This window comes from Alosa pseudoharengus, unplaced genomic scaffold (assembly GCF_046254945.1).
Source record: "Alosa pseudoharengus isolate Yale_2024_CS ecotype anadromous, Long Island Sound unplaced genomic scaffold, YU_APseudo_1.1 YU_APseudo_1.1_scf_20, whole genome shotgun sequence".
Classification (NCBI taxonomy): Eukaryota; Metazoa; Chordata; class Actinopteri; order Clupeiformes; family Clupeidae; genus Alosa; species Alosa pseudoharengus.
The window spans coordinates 30690620-30711960 of NW_027468664.1; the positions used below are offsets into that span (position 1 = coordinate 30690620).

The 21341-nt window shown below is 45.7% G+C and overlaps 1 protein-coding gene across 1 annotated transcript; it reads left to right on the forward strand.

Annotated features, from left to right (window-relative positions):
* The first annotated feature begins 1187 nt into the window (after positions 1–1187).
* gnai1 (guanine nucleotide binding protein (G protein), alpha inhibiting activity polypeptide 1) lies at positions 1188–20935 on the forward strand. Its single transcript, XM_076297079.1, has 9 exons — positions 1188–1633; positions 11415–11457; positions 11603–11744; positions 12165–12322; positions 15424–15552; positions 16641–16770; positions 18269–18422; positions 19803–20013; positions 20192–20935. The coding sequence occupies exons 1-8, from the start codon at positions 1516–1518 to the stop codon at positions 19991–19993; spliced, it is 1065 nt and encodes a 354-aa protein (XP_076153194.1). The 5' UTR covers positions 1188–1515; the 3' UTR covers positions 19994–20013; positions 20192–20935.
* Positions 20936–21341: the final 406 nt, after the last annotated feature.

Consider the following 21341-nt stretch of genomic DNA (forward strand, 5'->3'; position numbering starts at 1 on the left):
ACCATCTCACCACCTCCGGCCTCGACGTGGCTCCTCCTCCCTCGGGAGCCCATCTCCCACTGTGTGCCATGTTCAGCCTGCACACACTGTCATTAGCATCCCACTGGGAGCCCCGCCATTCTCCCCCGCGCCCACAGTAGGCCCGCAACTTTGCCAGTTTGATCCCTGCACACAGTGACCAGACCGCTCCGGCAAAGGGAGATCTTTCAGTTCCACACATGCATACATCCTAAGTTTTTAGTCTTTGCCAGATAAATATACACACACCAGACCGAGGTGACCCTACTGTGATCTGTTTGTAGAGTGGCAGGTTTTGAAAGTTTTCCATCTCTGGAGTTTTGTTGTTGTTTTAATGCCTGAGGAGCAGCCTGTTTATAGTAGCACCAACATCAGCGTGCACCTGTTGCATGGGGAAAGGTAGGGAAATCGCCGGAGGTGGTTCCACAGCTTTGCATAGGCTTCCTGAGACCCATATTTGTCATTGAAATTATATGTAAAACACCAGAGTCCAGACAGGAATGCACTGTTGGAAAATATGAAGTCCTCCTGATGTGCCGTCCCTGTGTCGCCTGAACATATTACATCACCATTAGCAATCCAGATTCCTAGAGATTCCAGGCTTGGTTCAGGTTGTCAAGCAACTAGATCTCAGGGCGTGGTGCATATAGGTTTCTCTGGAAACATGGCTATGAAGGTTCTAAAATCTAGATTTTAAATTGTAGGGCAAAAATAATTCACCAAATAGAATTTTAGATTATTCACAAAATATATTTGACCTTCATTTAAAGGTTAATATAGTGCCTGGAGTTAAAAGGTAAGGAAATACATATTTCACTAACAGACCAATCAGTGCAATACTAGTGGTAAAAGAGAAAAAAAGGGGGGGGGGGGTGGACTATGAACAAAATATGATATATTCATTGAGATCATGGGCAAGTGGTAGACAATATTACTGTTATCCGTCTTGTAGCTTGTGGTGTCAAAAATAGTATCCGTCTGGTTTAATGGTGAGTTGGCAACTGCTGGAGGCAGAGAAGCACGAAACAGAGGGCAGTGCTGCACGGTAGTAGACACTGCCATTATCAGTTTCGTGTCTACAAAGATGCGCGGTAATGTGCTGTTGAAGCTATAGGCGCGTGCCTGCTGCCAAACACACGTGCACGAGCCGCCATGTATGAGAACAGGAAGCAGCAATCTCTTGATGACTGAGAACAGAGGCTGACGCGCTGGAAGAGGGCGTCGTTACAGTCCATTTGGTCTCGTTATTTTATCATTTTATTAAGAGCCGAGACGGCAGAGAACACAGGGAATATACGCGGGGCACCGGAGGACGCTCACAGTCACCCCATTCCATTTTGTGTCAAGAATCTCTCCATTTTAGGCTGTTTTAGATCATCGTTTTTTTTTACACAAGGGCGTGTGGCTTTCCGGGAGTTACTCGTTTTAACCCTTGCATGTTTGAATTGTATATATTTTATCTTTTACCTTTTCATCGACCGGGGGAATCGCTTAAGGATGGGGTGTACCTTGAGCACCGAGGACAAGGCGGCGGTGGAGCGCAGTAAAATGATCGACAGAAATTTGCGAGACGACGGAGAGAAAGCCGCAAGGGAGGTCAAGCTACTCCTTCTAGGTAAGGCAGTCATGGTGCGCAAGAACTTTACAGAATTGTCCAAGAATGGCGGATTACTGTTTTTATCTCGTTTTCAAACTTGTAAGCACTCAATTCGTGTTTTCACTCTTTGAAACAAAACCAACATAAATGGTTATTTCTTAACGAATGACCCCCCCCCACCAAATCACCAATGCCTCTATGAGAATGGGGGCTCAGGCTACACAATGCAGTGCTCGGTGTACATTTTCAGCCGAATTGGAAATAGTTAATGGTTGCATTATCACTCGCGTAAATCCAATTTATGTCATGGAATTAGTTCTGATTTGGATAGAATCTGCCATTTTATTGTCGCTGGTGAAGGAAAGACAAAAGGGAATCAAGTTCTCTGTTACCTCGCTTGTCCACATCAGTGTTGTTGGTAGGGGTAACCACCCAACACTAGAGCAACAAAGTAGCCGATGCAACCGATTCCGAATGATGCATTGTTTCCAACTATCGTGGTTCAAATTCCAGACATTTTGGTGTGTTTGCATTTGTATTCTGGAATCTAAATCTGCGTGCTAAACATTGAGGTGGACGGAAGTGCATCTTTTGAAAGGGCCTAAATCGTGCTGGGGTGTGAATGCAAGCTGTTAGACTGGCTAAGCACCTATTTAACCATGTCATGGGTGTTGCAATACCCCAACAGCATTAGCGTGGCCCCTTGATTGGACCTGTTGATCCAGAATTCCTCACGCCGAATAATTGAGAAAAATGGCTTTGTTGATTATTTAATTTACGTGTCGATTGCTGGGATTTTTCGTTAGTCGTTTCCTGAAACGTAACTTTAACTTCCGTTATTTTTTTTCTATTAGGCCTAGGCTACGTTGTGGACGTTTTTTTTGTTTGTTTTTTCTGTAGTTGTTTATGGTGAAGATGGGCCATTTTCTGTATAGTTTAGGATTTTGTATTCTATCTTTTGAATGATCAGTCCAGCCTGAATCTTGATATAATAAACCCTTGTAGTCTGAATCCAAAAGCACATCACCTGTATTGTTCAGATACTGTTTATAGGCTATTGATCCTTCGAAATAGGCTAGATTGCACTAGTAGGCTACTGTTTTTACTTTCACCATACATTGATGGTATTATTTGATCACCCATTTATCACCTACAGTAAGCCATTTACAAACATTAAGTAGCCTACCATGTGTGTAGGCCCTAAATCCTGACAACTAATATAATTCTTTGTCCTTGCTATTCTTCCCAAAGAAACGCATCTGTTGGCTTATGTTTAGAAGCCATATGGGATAATTAGAGATTAGACATGTCATCATGGGTTTTTCATAGATGACTGCACTTAGCTAGTTAGCTGTCTGTACCTCTTCCATACTGAATGATCTGTCTTTAAGTGCATGACAATAAGGCATATCTACTTTCTTACACAAATAGAAACATGTTGAAAGTTATTTGAAATTTAAAGGTCAGTGTAGTGAACTGGCCAGCAAAAAAAGCCCACTTGATTCATTAACAATGTTAAAGCAAAGTTTAAGCCAAGACTGATGAAGTGAAGGGGAAATGTGGATTACAGGTTGTAATTGAGACTGGCCCACTTGTTGTGCGTGTGTGTTGTTCATATCCACGATTTGATGGTATTTGTTGTTCATTATTTAAGATGACACCTGGTTTAAATATTAGAATTGGTTTTATAGTGGACAGGTGGTTGTGGAATTGGTGTGCTGCTTTTTTTGCTGTTTGGTGCTGAAGTCACACTGTCCCCTTCACACAAACACACACACACACACACATGTTTGCCACTTCGTGTGTCTCAGCTATCATAGCTGGTCGCCAGGTAACGATGCCACTTAGCCATGTTCAGATGACCATGAAGGAGCTAGCTTTGGTGATGGCTGTTAAAGAACAGAACCAGGAAGAAAGACACATATAAAGGAGTTAAAGACGAATAGGACCCACAAACAGCTGACATTGTTAAAAAAACAGTGGGAGAAAAGAATGATAGAGAGAAGGAAAGAAAGAAAGGAAGGGAAGGCGAAAGAGGTGAAGCAGTAAGTTGAGCCACTGTGTCATTAAAAATGAAGCAGCCTCTCCACTGAGTTGAGCTGTTACAGTGTACACACACACACACACACACACACACACAGGCAGACAGATTTTGACCCAAAAGCCTACCCAGACTGATGCCTACCCAAACAGAGGAACATGCTAAGGTATACAATTACATACACCAACACATTGCCACATAGGGCCCTAGATGTGCAGATGCTGTTGTGGAACATCCACATTCACAAACACAGTTGTGTGTGTGTGTGTTTCTGCTTCCAATTCTCTCCAACAAGTCCCTGTCAAAATCTGGTGCTTGCTGCTAGCCACTGTCCTCCATTCACACTGTACTTGTATTTTAACCTCTCATTCACCCTCTAGTCTAGTCAAAACCTGTGTGCGCCACTGTCCACTAAAGAGGCATGACATAATTTAATAGTCGTGTGTATATTGATCGATTAACGTCTGTGGTGAGAGGATGTGTGTAACCATGCCCCCAGTATTCCACCCCCCACCCCCCCAGGTAGCCATTTGCATGATGGGGGGTGGGCGGGGGGGTCATTTGAATTTTAATGGAGTGAGCCCGGGCTAAATTTGCACCCTCTCTAACCACATGTTTTGCCCATGAGTCTATGGTGCCCCAAATGATAAATGTATTGCTTGTTTATGGTTTATTTTTTTAAAGCCTAATTTTCATAAAGAGACAATCCATGAAGGCTAAAAGGTGCTCCAGGGCACGTACTGTAATGTATAAAAAAAAAAACTTAAAAAAATAAAAAATAAATAAAACAACACTGAAAAAAACCCAACAGCCAACCTACTCCCTAGTTGGTAAAGCTGAGGGCATTATCTCGGTGTTGGGTGCCTCTTAACCTCTTGACAGAGGGTCAGATTGTCAGTCTGTGACTCATGGCATAGTAATGGGCACCCATGGGGCACGAGTGCCAGATCACGGCTGGCTTGTCGACATTAGTGAAGCGCTGTGGCTCACTGACTGGCCTGGCTTTTGGTGCGGTCATGTCTGGACAGCTACCAGCACCCATTGTCACCTCCACGCTGACAGTCAGTCCATCAGTACAGAAGTAGGGGAGCTGTTGTGTGAAGCCTCCAGCTGGGATTGGTCATGATGTTAGCGCTGCGTGTGTTACTGCTGTGTGTTTAGCAGCCATATAGTTATTTTTGTTCTGCCACATGCTTCCCCTTCTTTTGTATTTTCCTTTTCTTTTTTTTTCCCTTCCCGTAGCTCTTTCACCCCATCTTTGGTTATTGCTGCTACACTTTGTCCCCATGATAATTACCCAGTGAATTGCAGAATTGAGCGCAGAAACTATTTTGGTAGTTTTTTACTCCGAGCCCATGTTGTTTGGTTAAGAGTTTGGTAATTTTCCATGAGTTGGGTTTTAAATTGCTTCCCCAGCATGGTGGGCCGGGTGTGTCACTATGGCTGTAATCTGACACCACTGAGGGACCCAGTGACTTGGACGCAGGGGCTGTCGGTTCTAGGTTCTGCGGTTCAGCAGTGGTTCCTCGCTCGAAGGAGATCTACTGGTGCTTCTTTGCCACATGTGCTTTGAAGATGCAGGGGGGGGGGGGGGGGGGGCAAGTGGCTGTGATGTCACCAGGCTAAGATGTGTTGGGTCAGTTATGTAAGGCCTAGTCTCACAAGCCCCTCCCTCGCTCTCTAGTTTCACATACGATGATGTCAAGGGGCTGAGTGGTAGATAGAGAGGGTGTGTTTGGGGAGAGACCCTTTGAAAAATATGACCCTTCATTGTGCAGGTTTAAGGCCTTTCATTCTTTGAACACACACGCACACACACTCGCACGCCACGCACACACACATACACAGCTCGGTGGAGGGGTTTATTTGCTCCAGATTGAAAAGCCCTGCAGTCACCAGGGGCATGTCATGGCTGATTATGGTGCCACTGCAGGGAAGCAAGCGCCCTGTGCCAGAGTGCTCTCTCTCTCTCTCCCTCCCTCTCCCTCTCCCTCTCTCTCCCTCTCCCTCTCTCTCCCTCTCTCTCTCCGCCCGGACCTCTTAATGGCATGTTTAGCATTGCCACATTGCAGACAGGCTCAGCAGAGCGCCGCACGCCACCTCCACCTCCACCACCCTCCTCTTGTAGGCCACCGCAGCGCAGTGGTGACACGTAATTAAAATAATGTGGCCCCCAGTGAAATCTGTCCAATTACAGGTGCCAGCACACCACCAAGCCTCCCTCTGCTCCCGGAGAGAGGGAGAGATTGATAGAGGAAGAGAGAGAGGGAGGGAGGGGGGGGGGTGGCGGCATCAACATGCCCTTCCAGCCCAGCATCCCATCACAGATAATGAGGCACTGTAAAGACACAAGTTTGTGTCCGACGCCCCCAAACTCTTGCCAGGTCACTGGAGAGGAGAGGGTTTTTTTGGGGCTGACAGCAGGGTCTGATGAGGCGCTGTACAGCACAGACATGACGGGCCAGGTTTAGGGGCACAGACGCTGAGTTCCTGGATTAGACACCTGGCGCTAAGAGGTCACCTTCCAAACACTGTGTGTGTGTGTTTGTGTTTGTGTGTGTGTGTGTGTGTGTGTGTGTTTTTCATGGCACTTTTCACCTTATTTTGAAATGTAGAGGAAGAAACAAAGGCAATGAGAGGAAGTGAGGACTGAATGGAGAGACAAAGGGAGAGAGAGATCATTTCTTTTTAATGAAGGAGTGCGGTGAGCTGTTCGGCAGAATTCACCGTGGGGAAAAACCGAGCGAGACGGGGACTATACGAGCATGTACTTGCACACATGCACAAGCACATGCGGCTGGATTCGCATGGATGCTCCCACTTCCTGTATTTGTCACTGGCGGTTAGCACGCAGCTTAACGCCGTACCCAATTCTGGCTGATATATGGCAATAGTGTCTCTCCATACAACCAGTTGAGCTGTGTTGATGTTAGCCTCCCTGTAAACAAAGCCTGAGTGCGCTCCTCTCTAGTCCTCTCTCTCTCTCTCTCTCTCTCTCTCTCTCTCTGTCTCTCTCTCTCTCTCTCTCTCTCTCTCTAGCTCTCTCTCTCACAGTTGCTTATAGTCTTCCTCCTGTCTGTCTCTGTGCCTCAAGTCTTTGGTAATGGCCCCAGTTGCCATGGCAGCATGACGTACGAGCGAGAGTGCTGGCAGCAGGCAGGCGTGTGCCACTCCGACCGACGGTGATCACGTTCACTACTCTACGCTCTTTCTCTCTCGTGCTCTCTTTCTTTCTTTCTTTCTTTCTTCTGTTCTCATTCTCTCTCTCTCTCTCTCTCTCTCTCTCTCTCTCTCTCTCTCCATCCCTTGCTTTGTGTTCATCTGTCTCTCTCAGTGCCTCTGGCTCATTCCTGCTGTACACTCGTAAATAATGCACTGGCTGTTCCCTGGGCTTATGCTGATGTTATTGGTGTGATGTGCTGGGAGCTGCATCTCCATCTCTGGTTATGTGTGACGTTGTTTGGCCTCCACGCTGCACCACCACCACCACCACCACCACCAGTAGCCTGCACAGCACTCCCCTGAAAGGGGGCCCGTGTGTCGGGTAACATTGAGGAGATTCTGTTTCTGCACTGTTCGATTCTACACACCTTCAATGGACCAGCAGTGACAAGTTTGCCGCAAGGGTAGAGTTATTGTGACATACTTCCTTGGCTAATCGGATGATTGTATAGACGCTGCTCGTGCATACGTGTGTGAGCGAGAGAGAGAGGTCAAGATTGAGCGAGTGAGGGAGAGGGGCTTCCATATGCACATATGTACAGGTGACTTTCAGGCAGGGGAGACTCTCAGGGTTCTCTCCCTGCTGTCATGTAGTCACATGGGAGCAACTCCCAGCCTTATCCCCCACCCTCCTTCCATTCCTCCAGCAGCCCACAGCACCTTCCATCACACAGTCAATCGGTCCACCCCCCAATGTCCCCTGTCCCCAGCCCCATTCCCCAGCTCCAGAGCTCTGGGCACCAAGGGGGGGAGGGGGAGGGGGAGGGGGGGGGGTGGCTTTTGTGACGCCAAAGCACTCTCTGCTCTAGGGAGGCAGATAATGGCTCATAAGTGGTGCTCCACAGATGTGCCAATAGCCTGAGAGCCATCACACAGCAGACAAAGAGGCCAGCCGAGCCGAGGAGAGGAGCGATCGATCCCCTCTGCTGCTTGATTTAAAAAAAAATAATCGATCTGCTACGTCTATAAAATGCTTGTTGGTCACCACAGATAAATGGATGAATGTGTTTATTGTCTTGTGAGATTTGGTCTTCACTATGAGTGCAGGCAAGCACTGTAGTTTGTCTGTGGTAACTGTAGAAATAAGGTGGAGAGTCGATCTGATAGTAACACTCTTGGAGGTATGTAGAGAATGAGCTTAAGGGGGGAAGGGAGGGGAAGGAGGAAGTGCTGGTAAGGAAGAGTAAGTGTGAGGGGTGCTCTGTGGCTTATTGAACACCTGGCACTGTAGACCATTAGGCGAAACCCATCAAGATGAGGCTTGTGGTTGGTAAAAGCTAGATGTTCTTTTTATAGATTTCTGCAGTGATGTCTGTGTTCCTTTGAGGCTGTACACTAGAGATATAATGATTGTGTTGTAACTTTTCAAGATTTGTGATGTCCTCACTGATGCGTTACCCACTTCACAGCTACCCACTGTTTCTGTGTTGGAAGAAGGTTTCCCAGAGATTTGGACTGCAGCCTAATTATTTATTTGTGTCCTTGCAATCTATGAATTTCTAGCTTGATTTTAGTTCTACTGTCCAAGGACACATTCTCGACAACGGCCATTATCAGGGCTTAAATTTCATTTTCCAAAATGGGGGGGAATTCCCCCGTAGGTTCTTCATGTAGGGGGGATTTACCGAATTTGGGGGGGGGGCGTTGCCTTTATCAGGTCTTTTCTTAGGATTCTCTGTACTATAATTACAGTTCTCTAGGTCTCTATTTTTCTATAGGTCTATTTTTTTTTACTTTCTCTCATGTGTCTTACCTTTTCATTTGAAAAAAGAAAAGAACCAAACTGCCCTTAGAATTCATGAACTTTTAATCTTGTGTAGGCTATTTAACTTGAGAACAACATGTTGACAACTATTTAACTTGACAACAACATTTGTACAGTAGCATCGGCTGGTAAAAGGCACAGGGCCATACATTTTGCAATCTGACAGGGTACCCGCGGAGTCTTAAAAATTTCATTTTACTAAATTAAGGCCTTAAAAAGTATTGAATTTCACCTCAAAGTCTGGAATTTTTTCACGGAGGTCTTAATTTTTCAAATGATCAGTAGATTTAGTCTAATATCCTCACGTAGCGTAAATCACAAGGATTAAAGTTCTCTGTGGTACGACGGATTTCCGTCAATTTGATTTTAGAAATGTCATATTTGAGATCGATGCAGATCCGGTGAGAAAAAAAATAGGAGGGGGGTCTATCACCTTTTCTTTTCCTTTTTTTAAGGCAACCACAAATATTAGGTCCGATGAATGAATGTGTGTGATGGTAAATGTTTAAAGACCTAATAGTGTTCTTGAGAACTTTCTGTGTCTCAATCAGAGATCGCTCAAAAAGATACGTCAGCCATGTTGTAGCTACACGCTTGTCTCATTGGCCTGGGGTGGTTGCTTAAAAAAAAACCCATCTGGAGGGCGGTCTAAAAGTTGGATTATAGTGACACAATCGAGACAGCTGATGAGGTTGCCCAATCCGTTTAACTTTTTTGGATATGCTATTGTGAGCTCTATGTACGAATTCGGAGGCTGTGTTCTTTCCATGCATCAATTAGACAATTTCTTACTATCGCGAACTCTTGTCAGGGGAGGTCATTCATTTTGGGTGTCACCTATGACTTGAACAGATAGCCTGCTATGCCACCCGATGTACTATTATTGTTACAGTTTTTAATAAATGCAACTAACATTATGTGTAAAGCGACGCAATATAAACTGTAGCCTATGCCTCCTGTCTGTTATGACATGTACAACAATGTTTTTCATAATTTGCGACGGAAGGTTTTGACTGAGCGTGTTAACAGTTCGCGATATTATTATTTTATGTTGAGTAAGGGGGTCAGTCGTGTTTAGGACGCACAGACAGCCTTGTAGCCTATTTTGCTTAGGCCTCACTTTTAACGACAGTAGTTTGTGAGCGTATGTTGACAAAAGATAACCATGCAATTAAAATAGTCAACTTAAAACGTTATTATTAATAATGTATAGCACAAAACCATAACCAGTAGGCCTACCAGAACCTCGCATATTAGCGTCATGATTTGTGTATGTTTATCTATGGCTGACCGTTTTTGCGCTAAGTAGGCTACGCATGTTCTTGCATAGCGCAACACGGCCTGTCCCTCACCATATCGCAACCTCTTGTCAACCTTATACAATCTGTTGCTGAAGACAAAAGCGCCCTCTCCAGATTGTCGTTATACGATGCGCAGACCTGCATGAGCACACACAGTATTGCTGCTCATTGGAAAACTGAGTTGTCTGTAAAACTCAAAATTACCATGTTTTCATTAGATGCAGATGAGGCAACAAATGGAAATATGAACAATATCTAGACTGGTCTGATTCGTTACTTTGATGAGGAAATGTGAAGTCTTGCAAACTTGATTTTATAGATTTTACTTAGTGTTGAATTGCATATTAACAAGAAGAAAAATCTCCCCTTTAAACACTTTTGGCCTGAAGTAATTAAATAAGAGTGTAAGTTAAAGCCTTGCTACAATATCGCTGCAGTAGAAAAGAACAGCAATGGCTAATCAGCAATGGTCAGGGATGGTATTGAAATATTGTTTTGTTCATCAGGAAAACTCAATCTCAATCAAGAACACTCTCAATTCGCCTTATTCACATGGCGGCCATTGGCAGCTAAAACGAGGCTACAGGGTACACAAACCATAGGATTGTTATGTTCTATGCATTCACCTGTAGGTGGCATTAATTATATAGTAACTTAAGAGTACCCTGTAGCCTCGTTTTGGTGTTTATTTGGTGCTTTACTTTTCTGTTTGCATCTTTTTGTACATTAAAAACCAATAGGTCGCGAAGGGGTGCTATCTCTATAGGTAGATATGAACAACGTATGACTTATGGCCTGAAAAAAGAAAAAAAGTTTTTTTTTCACTTTAATCCCTGAAATCAACTAGGTTCTATTCCGTGTAAATTTGTCCATGAAGCAGGACATTCAGTCACGTTACTACCGCGACAAATCTTTGCGTTGCCACTGCACTGCTGTCATGTTCATGTTGGCATGTTCAAACACTTAGTAATTAAAATAGTAATTATTTGAGGTTTAATCTTACCTTTAATATTATTTATTCTATCCGAATGGGTGCGATGTAGGTATTAAATTTCATCTGAAGTGGTATTAAAAAGGTCTTAAAGTCTTAAATTTAGGTCTGACAATTCTGGGGGTACCCTGTCTGAACAGCTGATTACACCGTCGTGAAAATCGAGCCAAGGATGTATTTTGAGCCAGTTAGGCAGGAACTTTGGGCTGTTTCACCTTTAAGTGACCTCTGTGTTAGCATTTTCTGTCACGTCTGAAATTTGAATGTATTATGTTTGGGTTGAGAATGAGGATGGATAGTTAGAATGTTGATCACTTCAGCTTTTATGGGTGAAGAATTCCAATTATGTTTTGAGTGCTCCAAGGGAAATGCTGTCAACTGGGGCTGCATTGCTGATCTGCTGATGCTCATGGAACTAAGTGAGCACATAAATTAAATTATTTCTCTTTCTTTTCCCTCTCTCTCTCTCTCTCTCTCAGGTGCTGGGGAGTCTGGGAAGAGTACAATTGTCAAACAAATGAAGTAAGTATTGCCGTTGTTGCTTTTGCAGTAAAAGGGCTCGTACATAATAAGTTGCCGCCAGATGGGTTTGACCGGTCTGCTCCGAGAGGAGTGACCCTTCCTTGCCCCTTTCGCACGCTCACTGATGACCACTTTCCTTTTCTAGAATTATCCATGAGGCGGGTTACTCAGAGGAGGAGTGCAAGCAGTACAAGGCGGTGGTCTACAGCAACACCATCCAGTCCATCATTGCCATCATCAGAGCCATGGGCCGCCTCAGGATTGACTTTGGGGACGCGGCACGAGCTGTAAGTTTGTGTGTGTGTGTTTGTGTGTGTGTGTGTTTGTCTTTTGAGTGGTGAGTAAGCTGCACATTAGTTAAAAGGTTTCCTCTCATAATTTCCCGTTAAGACGGCAGAGGGCCTCGGGAGAGAGTGAGTGAGAGGGAGAGAGAGAGAGACACAAACCATCAAAACAAGCAAAAAGTATTGAAGTCAGCATGAACTAGACATTTGTCTAACCTGTAGCATGTAGGGAGGCCCATGTGGCGTCCGCCAGTGCTATGGTGCCAATGTCATTTTGATACTCTATGATGTGACTGCATCAGGGACATGGACGATGAGAACATGATCCACCACATGATGGCGGTTATGCTAATGGGTATGTGGTATGGCTATGTGATACGCCCGCAGACTGTAAATGTAACCCTGTGTGTGTGTGTGTGCCAGGACGACGCGCGGCAGCTGTTTGTGCTGGCGGGCTCTGCGGAGGAGGGCTTCATGATGGCCGAGCTGGCGGGGGTCATCAAGCGGCTGTGGAAGGATGGCGGCGTGCAGGCCTGCTTCAGCCGCTCACGCGAGTACCAGCTCAACGACTCGGCAGCCTAGTGAGTCCCCCCCCCCCTCTCTCTTTCCATGGTTTTCTCTCTATACATCTTTTTCTTTCTTTCTGTCCATCTGTCTCTTTTTTTCCTCTTTCTCTTTGTCTGTCTTTCATTGTTTTTCTCACTTACACTCTCTTTCTCGGTCTCTCTCTTTCTTTCTCTCTTTCTTTCTCTCTTTCTTTCTCTCTTTCTTTCTCTCTCTCACAGTGTCAGTCTCTCCCTCATAGGTTCTCACCTGCTTTCACTCTCTACAGCACTTGAAACCAGTCTTGCTGCCTCTTATCTTGCAGTCGCTCTTTCATCTACTTTCTGTTTCACTCCATCTGACCCACCCTCTTCCACTCATTGAGATTCATCAAAGAGCAGGCATGAAAACTCCTCACCTTTCGGCGAAATTCGCCGTTTTGAATCCAAAATAGGGCACTTACGTTGTGTGTGTGTGTGTGTGGGGGGGGGGGGGGTATGGGGTTACAACTGAGTTACAAATCACGCGCAGACGCGAACGCATCTTGATGCGTTGTAAGACAAGAGCCCAATTAAAAACTTGTCTGATCCAGTAACGACTGTGAATGCAGCCCCTATGCATTTAGCCTATTAAACAGTGGAAGCTAAATTTTGTCGCGGATGCAACGCAAACAGAACGCTTGCGCTGGAATAGCCTCCCTGTCTGTGTGACTACAGATGCGTCTGAAATGTCAGCTGGATTGTGAGCCTGGCGAGGAGAGATGCTTATTGATGTCACAGGTGGGCTAGTTGAAACGTTCAACTTCTGTCAGAAAAAGACTTTGAGATTGGTGTAGCAACGTAGCATAGGCTGTTGTTAAAGTTAGCAATATTGGACAGAAATATAGACATAACGAGTTCATTTGATGAAGAATACGTGCAGTTTGAGCCATGTAGATCGACAAAAGGTGAAGCAAATAGGCATACTTTATCAGTATAGCAAAGGCTAATGTGAATAACTAATTAGTTTAATTAAATGCTCCTAAACTGGGCTGGTGCGTTTTGTCGAGTTCAGAGACAAAAACAGTGTTTGGCATGGTAATGGCGTCTTTTAAGAAACGCTCAGTGGCCTGACACACTAGCACAATGCCACAATCTGTAAGTAGCCTAGCTGCAGGTTAAAACATTTCAAACCAATTTTACAAATTAAAGCCTAGTCTACCCTACCCAAGTTTATTTATTACCTGGTTTGGTCCAACAAATATTCAGACTTATTCTAATAGTCTACTATGAAGTGTCCATTAGGCCTATGAAATCTTCAGAAATGTCTGATAACTTCAGGCACAAAGAAAGAAAGAAAACTGTAGATTACTGAGGAGGAGAGGAGGGCCAGGCTGAAGCATGTTGCCAGGCTGAAGCATGTTGCCAAACAGCGCAAGTGGGCCCCTTCACACTTAGTCCCAAGCCAAAAAGAAGAAATTATAAGTATTTTTTTGTAAAAATTAGTCATTTTGTAGTTTGTTTTCTTCATAAATCTCTGGTTTTAGGCAACTTCATACTCCATGGAAGCTAAGCACTATTGGCAACAATGTCACTCGGGCCTGTTTTGCTATGAAACGGCCATTTCCCACTTTGCGCGCCCTTCTCACCTTTTTCACCTCTGACCCGTTTTCATGCCTGAAAGAGCCACTACAACTTTGGATTTGAGAGAGTCCCAGAGGTGCCAGGTTTACAGCACGTTTCACGTTTCAGCTGCAGGAAGCCTCGGTTTTTGAAGAATTGCAGTACCTAGAACCAGTCACGAATTGCTGAAAAACGTACTTTATGTTCAAAAACATACTCTTCGCCTTTTGTTGGTTCTGTCAAGTGCACAAACACTCCCTCGCTCGCTCGCTGCCGAGCACTTCCACTTCCACCACTGGTCTGACCTTTAATCTCCGATCCCAGACCTGTCAATATTTGCGCTGCTGTTTCTAACCTTGTAACATTCTCACCGGTGGACACCCGTGCCCTTGACTTTGAGTTGGGCTTTAGTGCTTTAGCTAGCTCATGTCCGCCCCGGCCTGTCACAGACGAGAGAGAGAGAGAGATACATGGTAATCGTTGTGACGTTATGCTGGGTAAACCTACAAAGACGTTATGAAAGAGTCATTATCAGCTGCTTAGGACATTTCCTGTGAAAAGCGGGGGGGGGGGGGGGGGGGTGTTTCTGTGTGTGCGTGTGTGTGTGTGCGTGTCTGTGCACTGGAAATCCCTTGGCTTTTGTTTTGGAGCACAGGCCATAACTTGCATCATTTTTCTTACTTGGCAGTAGCAGCTGCCAGGGTGTTCCCTTTTTGTCCCCCTCGTCCTGATCGATATCCTAAACACATCTTGGCTGCAGACACAGCCCATTGCGTGCCTCTGCTGATGACCAACACACACATAAACCCGTACGCAAACACAGTGATACTGTTTGTTTTCATTTCAGGAAACACTATCGCTGACGCTTGTGCAAATTTCACAATTAGGTTGCGTGTGTGTGCATGAGCCAGAGAGAGTGGAGCGAGACTGTGTGTGTGTGTTGGAAGGTGTGATCGGAGAGTGTTGTCATCATTTTTGGACCACAACACTACAAGGTTGTTCCTACAGTAAAAGTGTGTGTGTGTGTGTTACAGCAGATTAGCGATCTCTAGAGCCACTAATCCCTAGCCCCCGGGGCTGGACTCCGCTCCTCTAGAGGAGTGGGGTGTGGGGGGACTGTACCCCTTCCTCCATGTGCGCAAAGACCAACCGCCTGTGTGTGTCGACACTGCAGCCAGGGCCCTGCATCATCCAGCCCACAACGGACAACAATAGCAGCATTGTCCCTGTGGCTGTTATGACTCCCTTGATCTGTTTTCTCTCTCTCTCTCTCTCTCTCTCTCTCTCTCTCTCTCTCTCTCTCTCTCTCTCTCTCCGCTCTCTTGTCTTATGTCATTTTACACCTCAGGCCGCCCTCCTCCTACTGCCATTTCTGTTCTTCAGTTCTCATTTGGTGGTGTGTGTGTGGTTTGCGTGTGTGTGTGTTGAGAGAGTATAGCTCCATGGTGATTGTGTCCATATGTGTCACATTGTGAGAGAGCTGTGGCAAAAGCACTCTGAGTCATCTCTGGAGTTTTTTTTATTAATTTTTTATTCAGCTACCTGAACGATCTGGACAGGATATCTCAGGCCAGCTACATCCCCACTCAGCAGGACGTGCTGAGGACCCGAGTCAAGACCACCGGCATCGTGGAGACCCACTTCACCTTCAAAGACCTACACTTCAAGTAAGTGACCAACACCCCCCTCCCCCCACACACACACACACAAAACACTTGGCATGCAGCGCTATCTGGACCCACTTCCTCGTTCCGACGTCCTTGAATGATTACACATCAAGAGAAGAAAAAGATAAGGACAAGATGGGTGTTAAAGGAGGGATAGAGGGGTGGAAGTGTGGAAGGAGGGAGGGATGAAGTGGTGGAAGTGTGGAAGGAGGGAGGGATGGACTGGTGGAAGTGTGGAAGGAGGGAGGGATGAAGTGGTGGAAGTGTGGAGAGGTGGACGTAAACAAGGGAACATCCACACAGCTGTGAAGGGAGAATTGGGGGGGGGGGCGGGATGGGGCGGGTGGGGTTGAGAATCAAACCAAATGTGGGCAAGAGGATGAGATCACATGGAAGAAAACACCCAAGATAATAACAGGGAGAAGGAAATTGAGAAAGCGAGCCTATAAAACAGAGACTGATGAGTCACAGCCTTTTACCTTCCCCCTGAATGATGCAAACAGGAAGATAGAAACGCTCGGCTCTCTGAACTCCACCACCACGTCAGTGAGTCAGTCGTCTCTGTTTCATTTGAAACTTCTCCTTGCCTCGTGAAAGTAAGCTCTTGAGATACACACACACACACACACACACACCCATTGGCCATGGTTAACCGTGCCAGCAGCTGGTAATTACTAGGAAGCATATGGACCACATCCAACTCAAGCAGCAATAAGGGAATTCAAGCTCCTGCTCAGGGGTTTTAATGTGCGGGACCCGACATGCATCACTGTGACTCAAGGCAGGCAACCGCTCTAATGGCCCTAGTCACTCACACTAAAATTGTTTGTTGAACATGGGTGTGGGTGTGTGTGTGTAGGGATGAAGGGAGTTAGGCATTCTCACTGGAAACACACACACACACACACACACACGCGGTTACTGTCAGTACCTGTACACCATAGTCGTCTTAAGCTAACACCATCATTGAACTTCTCCTGATGTGGCACATGATGTGAGGGCACATCATATGTAGCTCACCCTGATCTGTGTGTGTGTGTGTGTGTGGAATTGTGTGTGTTTTAACATATCCCTGTCCTCCTTTTTAGGATGTTTGATGTGGGTGGTCAAAGGTCCGAGCGTAAGAAGTGGATCCACTGCTTCGAGGGCGTGACGGCCATCATCTTCTGCGTGGCCCTGAGTGACTATGACCTGGTGCTGGCTGAGGATGAGGAGATGGTGAGCCTTCCTCCTCCTCTCTCCTCCTCCTTCTGCTCCTCCTCCTCCTGCTCCTCCTCTTCCTCCTCTTCCTCATATCCTCATCCTCTTCCTCCTCCTTCCTCCCCCTCCTCTTCCTCCTGCTCTCCTCCTCTTCCTCATCCTCCTCTTACTCCTGCTCCTCCTCCTCTTCCTCCTGCTCTCTCCTCCTCATCCTGCTCCTCCTCCTCCTCTCTCAGCTCCATTTCTCATAGCATGCCCTTAGCAAATGCACAGAGACACCAGACAGTCTCAACTGACGATGTTCCGTCCGCTGAAGACTAGCAACTGGGTTAGACCAGGTGCACGACTGAAGCACTGTGTTTGTGGAGTGTAAAAATAGATTTAGGGCGGTGGTTTTCCACCATAGCTTCGTGTACGACTGTGTCCCCCACGTGGCCTATTCATTTCAATGGGAACCTCCATGAGAGCCTGTGACCGGAGCTCAATGAGGTTCCCATTGAAATGAATGGGTAACTTAGCGTTCACAGTTGGATACCAAGCTTTGGTGGAAAAGGGCCCTTAGTCTGGTCTAATTTGCATGTCTGGTGTAGCCAGTTCCATTGATTATAGTGGAAGCTAATTGTTGCTGAATACACCCCGCAAACGTTTCCGTTGCATTCCGTTGCCTGGTTTAGCCTGCCAGTAACTGTGCATTTCCACATCTTGGATGTCTTGGAAGTTTCTTGGTGTTTTAAGCCCCCCAACGTTGTCTTCAAGGCAAAGCTGCCTGGAAGCCACTAGGCTTAGGCATGGGTTTGGGTTGGGGTTAGGGTTAGGATTAGGATTAGGTGCCTTTATGTCGACGGTTGCAACGCTGCCTGGAAGACAACATTGGGGGATTAAAACACCATCGAGCGTCTTGGAAGGACTTGTGGCAGTAACACTCACACTTGTTTTCTTCAAAAAATCCCTGTTCTGGCTTCTCTTGGGTATTTTATCTAGTTTTAGTGTACAGTATTTTTAATACGATCCTATACTGTTCAGATTCAAGGTTTCTTTATTATCAAGTGTACCCAGAATCAGCAATGCCATGTGAAGATATTCAGCATTTTAGCCTCCATCTTAGTAGCCGTGTCTCTTGACTGAATGAGGTGTACTCAAGGCGAAGTATTGCAGTGGTACAGTCTTCCTCAGAAAAGAGTGCTCAGAAAAAAAACTTGTTGATATAAAAAAAGAAAAGAAAGTAAGCTAAAATCTATACAACAAGGCGTCACATGGCTCAATTTGGGGTGGTGGTAGCGTAGTGGTTAAGGAGCTGGGCTAGCATGGAGTAGACTGAAAAGTTGGGGTTCAATTACCGGCTTCCACCGTTGTGCAAGGCACTTAACCCATGTTTCTACGGGGACTTTGTAATATGGTTGACATATGTAAGAATCTTTGGATGAAAAGTGTCTGCTAAATGTATTCATCTAAATGCAATGTAAGTAAGGCAAAATCAAATCAAGTCTGACATACGGCTCATTCTCCTCCTGGCCAGAACCGCATGCATGAGAGCATGAAGCTGTTCGACAGCATCTGCAACAACAAGTGGTTCACGGAGACCTCCATCATCCTGTTCCTCAACAAGAAGGACCTGTTTGAGGAGAAAATCAAAAAGAGTCCCCTGACCATCTGCTACCCCGAGTATGCAGGTATGCCATCCCATGGCACAAACAACTCACTCACCTCCTGGTTAATGTTCTCAGCTATATATAGAACATTGTCGCAATGTCAAATTTATTACTTCCTCTTTCTACACTTACAGCATACATACATACATAGGTATTCACACACACACACACACACACACACACACACACACACACACACACACACACACACACACACACACGCGCGCGCGCGCATGCCTACACTCACCTACACACAGACACAATAACAGCAGCGCATTATTTCCTAGTTCAGCATACATGCCACGCATGCAAAACAAGTACTCAATACACCAGAGAGTCTGCACCTTCCTTGTTTCACATACACACACACACACACACACACACACACACACACACATGCATACATACACGCACCATACACACTCGCAAACACAATAAGAGCAGCACATTATTTCCTGGTTCAGCATACATGCCACGCATACAAAACAAGTACTCAATACACCAGAGAGTTTGTACCTTCCTTGTTTTACACCAACACACATACACACACTTGCACTCCCACCTACACACACACACACACACACACACACACACACACACACACACACCTTTACACATACATACACACACATGCAAACACAATAACAGCAGCACATTTCCTGGTGCAGCATGCGTGCCATTCAGACAAAACAAATACCCAATGCACCAGACAGTCGGGTCCTTCCTTGTTTCTCACACACACACACACACACACACACACACACACACACACACACAATAACAGGCCAGCATCGTATGCTAATAACCTACTTGTAAAATCCCCTGTGGGGGCTGTCTGGTGTGGTCAGTGAGCGTTGTGGTGTATGGAGGGCCTGACACTCAGCTGCCAGGAAGCCCCATGACAATAGCATCTGTGGGAAGCACAAACGGAGGAAAGCTCGGTGGCCACATGTCAAGTCACCCAACACACACACACACACACACACACACACACACACACACATATACATACACCACCCGCACTCCTTGTGTCAAGTGCCTGTGTCCATATCCGCACTTATAGTGGCGGATCCACATCCTCTCTGGGACTCCCATGACCTCACTTCCTCTTCCTGGCCCTTTTGTTTTCCTTTTTGAGAGAGCGAGAGCGAGCGAGCTTACATGGCATGTAACTTATGTATTTATTAGTCATTGAGTTGACTAGCTGAGTTATTTTTTAGAAGGATGGACAAGTACTTCCTTTATCTCAGTCAGCTCTCCCTCCACACACACACACACACACACACACACACACACACACACACACCCCTCGTTTACCCTTAAGGAGTGACATCCTCTTGTTGTGTCTCTGTCTTTCTTGTTTGCGTTCTGCTCAAGTTTGCCCCATTTTGTCCCTCTCAGGGTCCAACACCTACGAGGAGGCGGCCGCCTACATCCAGTGTCAGTTCGAGGACCTGAACAAGAGGAAGGACACCAAGGAGATCTACACGCACTTCACGTGCGCTACCGACACCAAGAACGTGCAGTTCGTCTTCGACGCCGTCACAGACGTCATCATCAAGAACAACCTGAAGGACTGTGGACTCTTCTAGAAGATTGAGCTGGCCATCTGGTGAGGACTCTCTGCTGTGCACCCCCACCTCCAAACACACACACACACACACACACACACACACACACACACACACCACTGCCACTTTGCCATGTGTTGTGGTGGATTGTTGTGGTGATGCTTTTATCAGTCAGTTGATTGTCATTCTCTCTCTCTCTCTCTCTCTCTTTTCCCACAGGTGAGGCGAGGGCCAAGCTAATGTGCTATTGTTTCTTTTCTGTAATGAAAACATTCTGAGCAAGTGTATGGGGAAATGAGTCATGGACCAGTGCTGTACAATATGCCACTTTTTTCAGCTTTATTTATGTTTTATTTTATTAACTTTTTTTTTGTCCTGGGACATTTTAAAAGTAGCGTTACAAAAAAGGAAAAAAAAAAGAATTTGTGTAGAATGTTTGTATGACTGTTACTGTCACTGCTATGTTTTATTTTCCACCATTTGTTTTTATTGTTTGTTTTTTTTGGTAAAGAAGGACCTGTCTCCTTTTTTGTTGCTTTTCTTTCATTGAAAAAGAGGCTTGCCTTCGCTGGAAAAAAGTTCTTTATCCTTCCCCCCAACCCCTATCTAGATTGTTGGATATAAAAAAGGATTTTATTCCAAGTCCAGTTTGTTGGTACTTGTGCCTTCGCATGCCTTTTTTTCTGCAGTCCTTGTGGAAATGCTTGGTTTGTTGCCTGTTGAACAGCTCCAACATAAAATGTGTAAAAAGTATGAACCTGACCCCCCACCTCACCCACTCCCCACTCCCAACCTCCCCATCCAGTGTGAGCACAAACCTCCAGGTCGTGTGTCTGTGTGTGTGTGTGACATGTGGATGTGTGAATGTTTCAGCATACAAAGGTGTAGTGTTAGAAAGGGATTGAAGGAGGCTTTGTCGGTGAGAAACGGGCAGCGACGGTGGTGGTTTCCATGGAAACCCCCCACAAAAGAGCTCATCGCCCTTCTGCTTGATTCTCCGCCATCAGAGGCGAGAGGGACGAGTCCTCACCACACTCAGGTGAACGGCTCTGTCCGTTTCTAACAATACCAGCCGTCTCAGACACATTGTCAGCCAGTCATTAAACAAAAAAGGTGACAGAGTGGTCGGCTACAGAGTCCAGAGATAACTGGAAAGGAGTACATAAGTTTATCACAGCTGAGAGCAGAATTTCATGGATTTGGGGAAAATGAAACTAGTCCATTGGGAGGTCTGTGATTTAAACTTGTGTTTCTGCAGAATTAAAGTTTAGAGCCATGCAGCTGGGGAAGCAAAAATAATGAGAAAACTGCCGCCGCTGTGTGTATGTGAGTGAGTGTGTGTGTGTTTGTGTGAGTGTGTGAGTCAGAG

Bases quoted from the DNA above. Each gene is read 5' to 3' on its own strand.
- gnai1 (XM_076297079.1), top strand. From the start codon at position 1,516: ATGGGGTGTACCTTGAGCACCGAGGACAAGGCGGCGGTGGAGCGCAGT. The intron at 1,634-11,414 runs GTAAGGCAGTCA...TCTCTCTCTCAG, and splicing joins GGTCAAGCTACTCCTTCTAG to GTGCTGGGGAGTCTGGGAAG. The intron at 18,423-19,802 runs GTATGCCATCCC...TGTCCCTCTCAG, and splicing joins CTGCTACCCCGAGTATGCAG to GGTCCAACACCTACGAGGAG.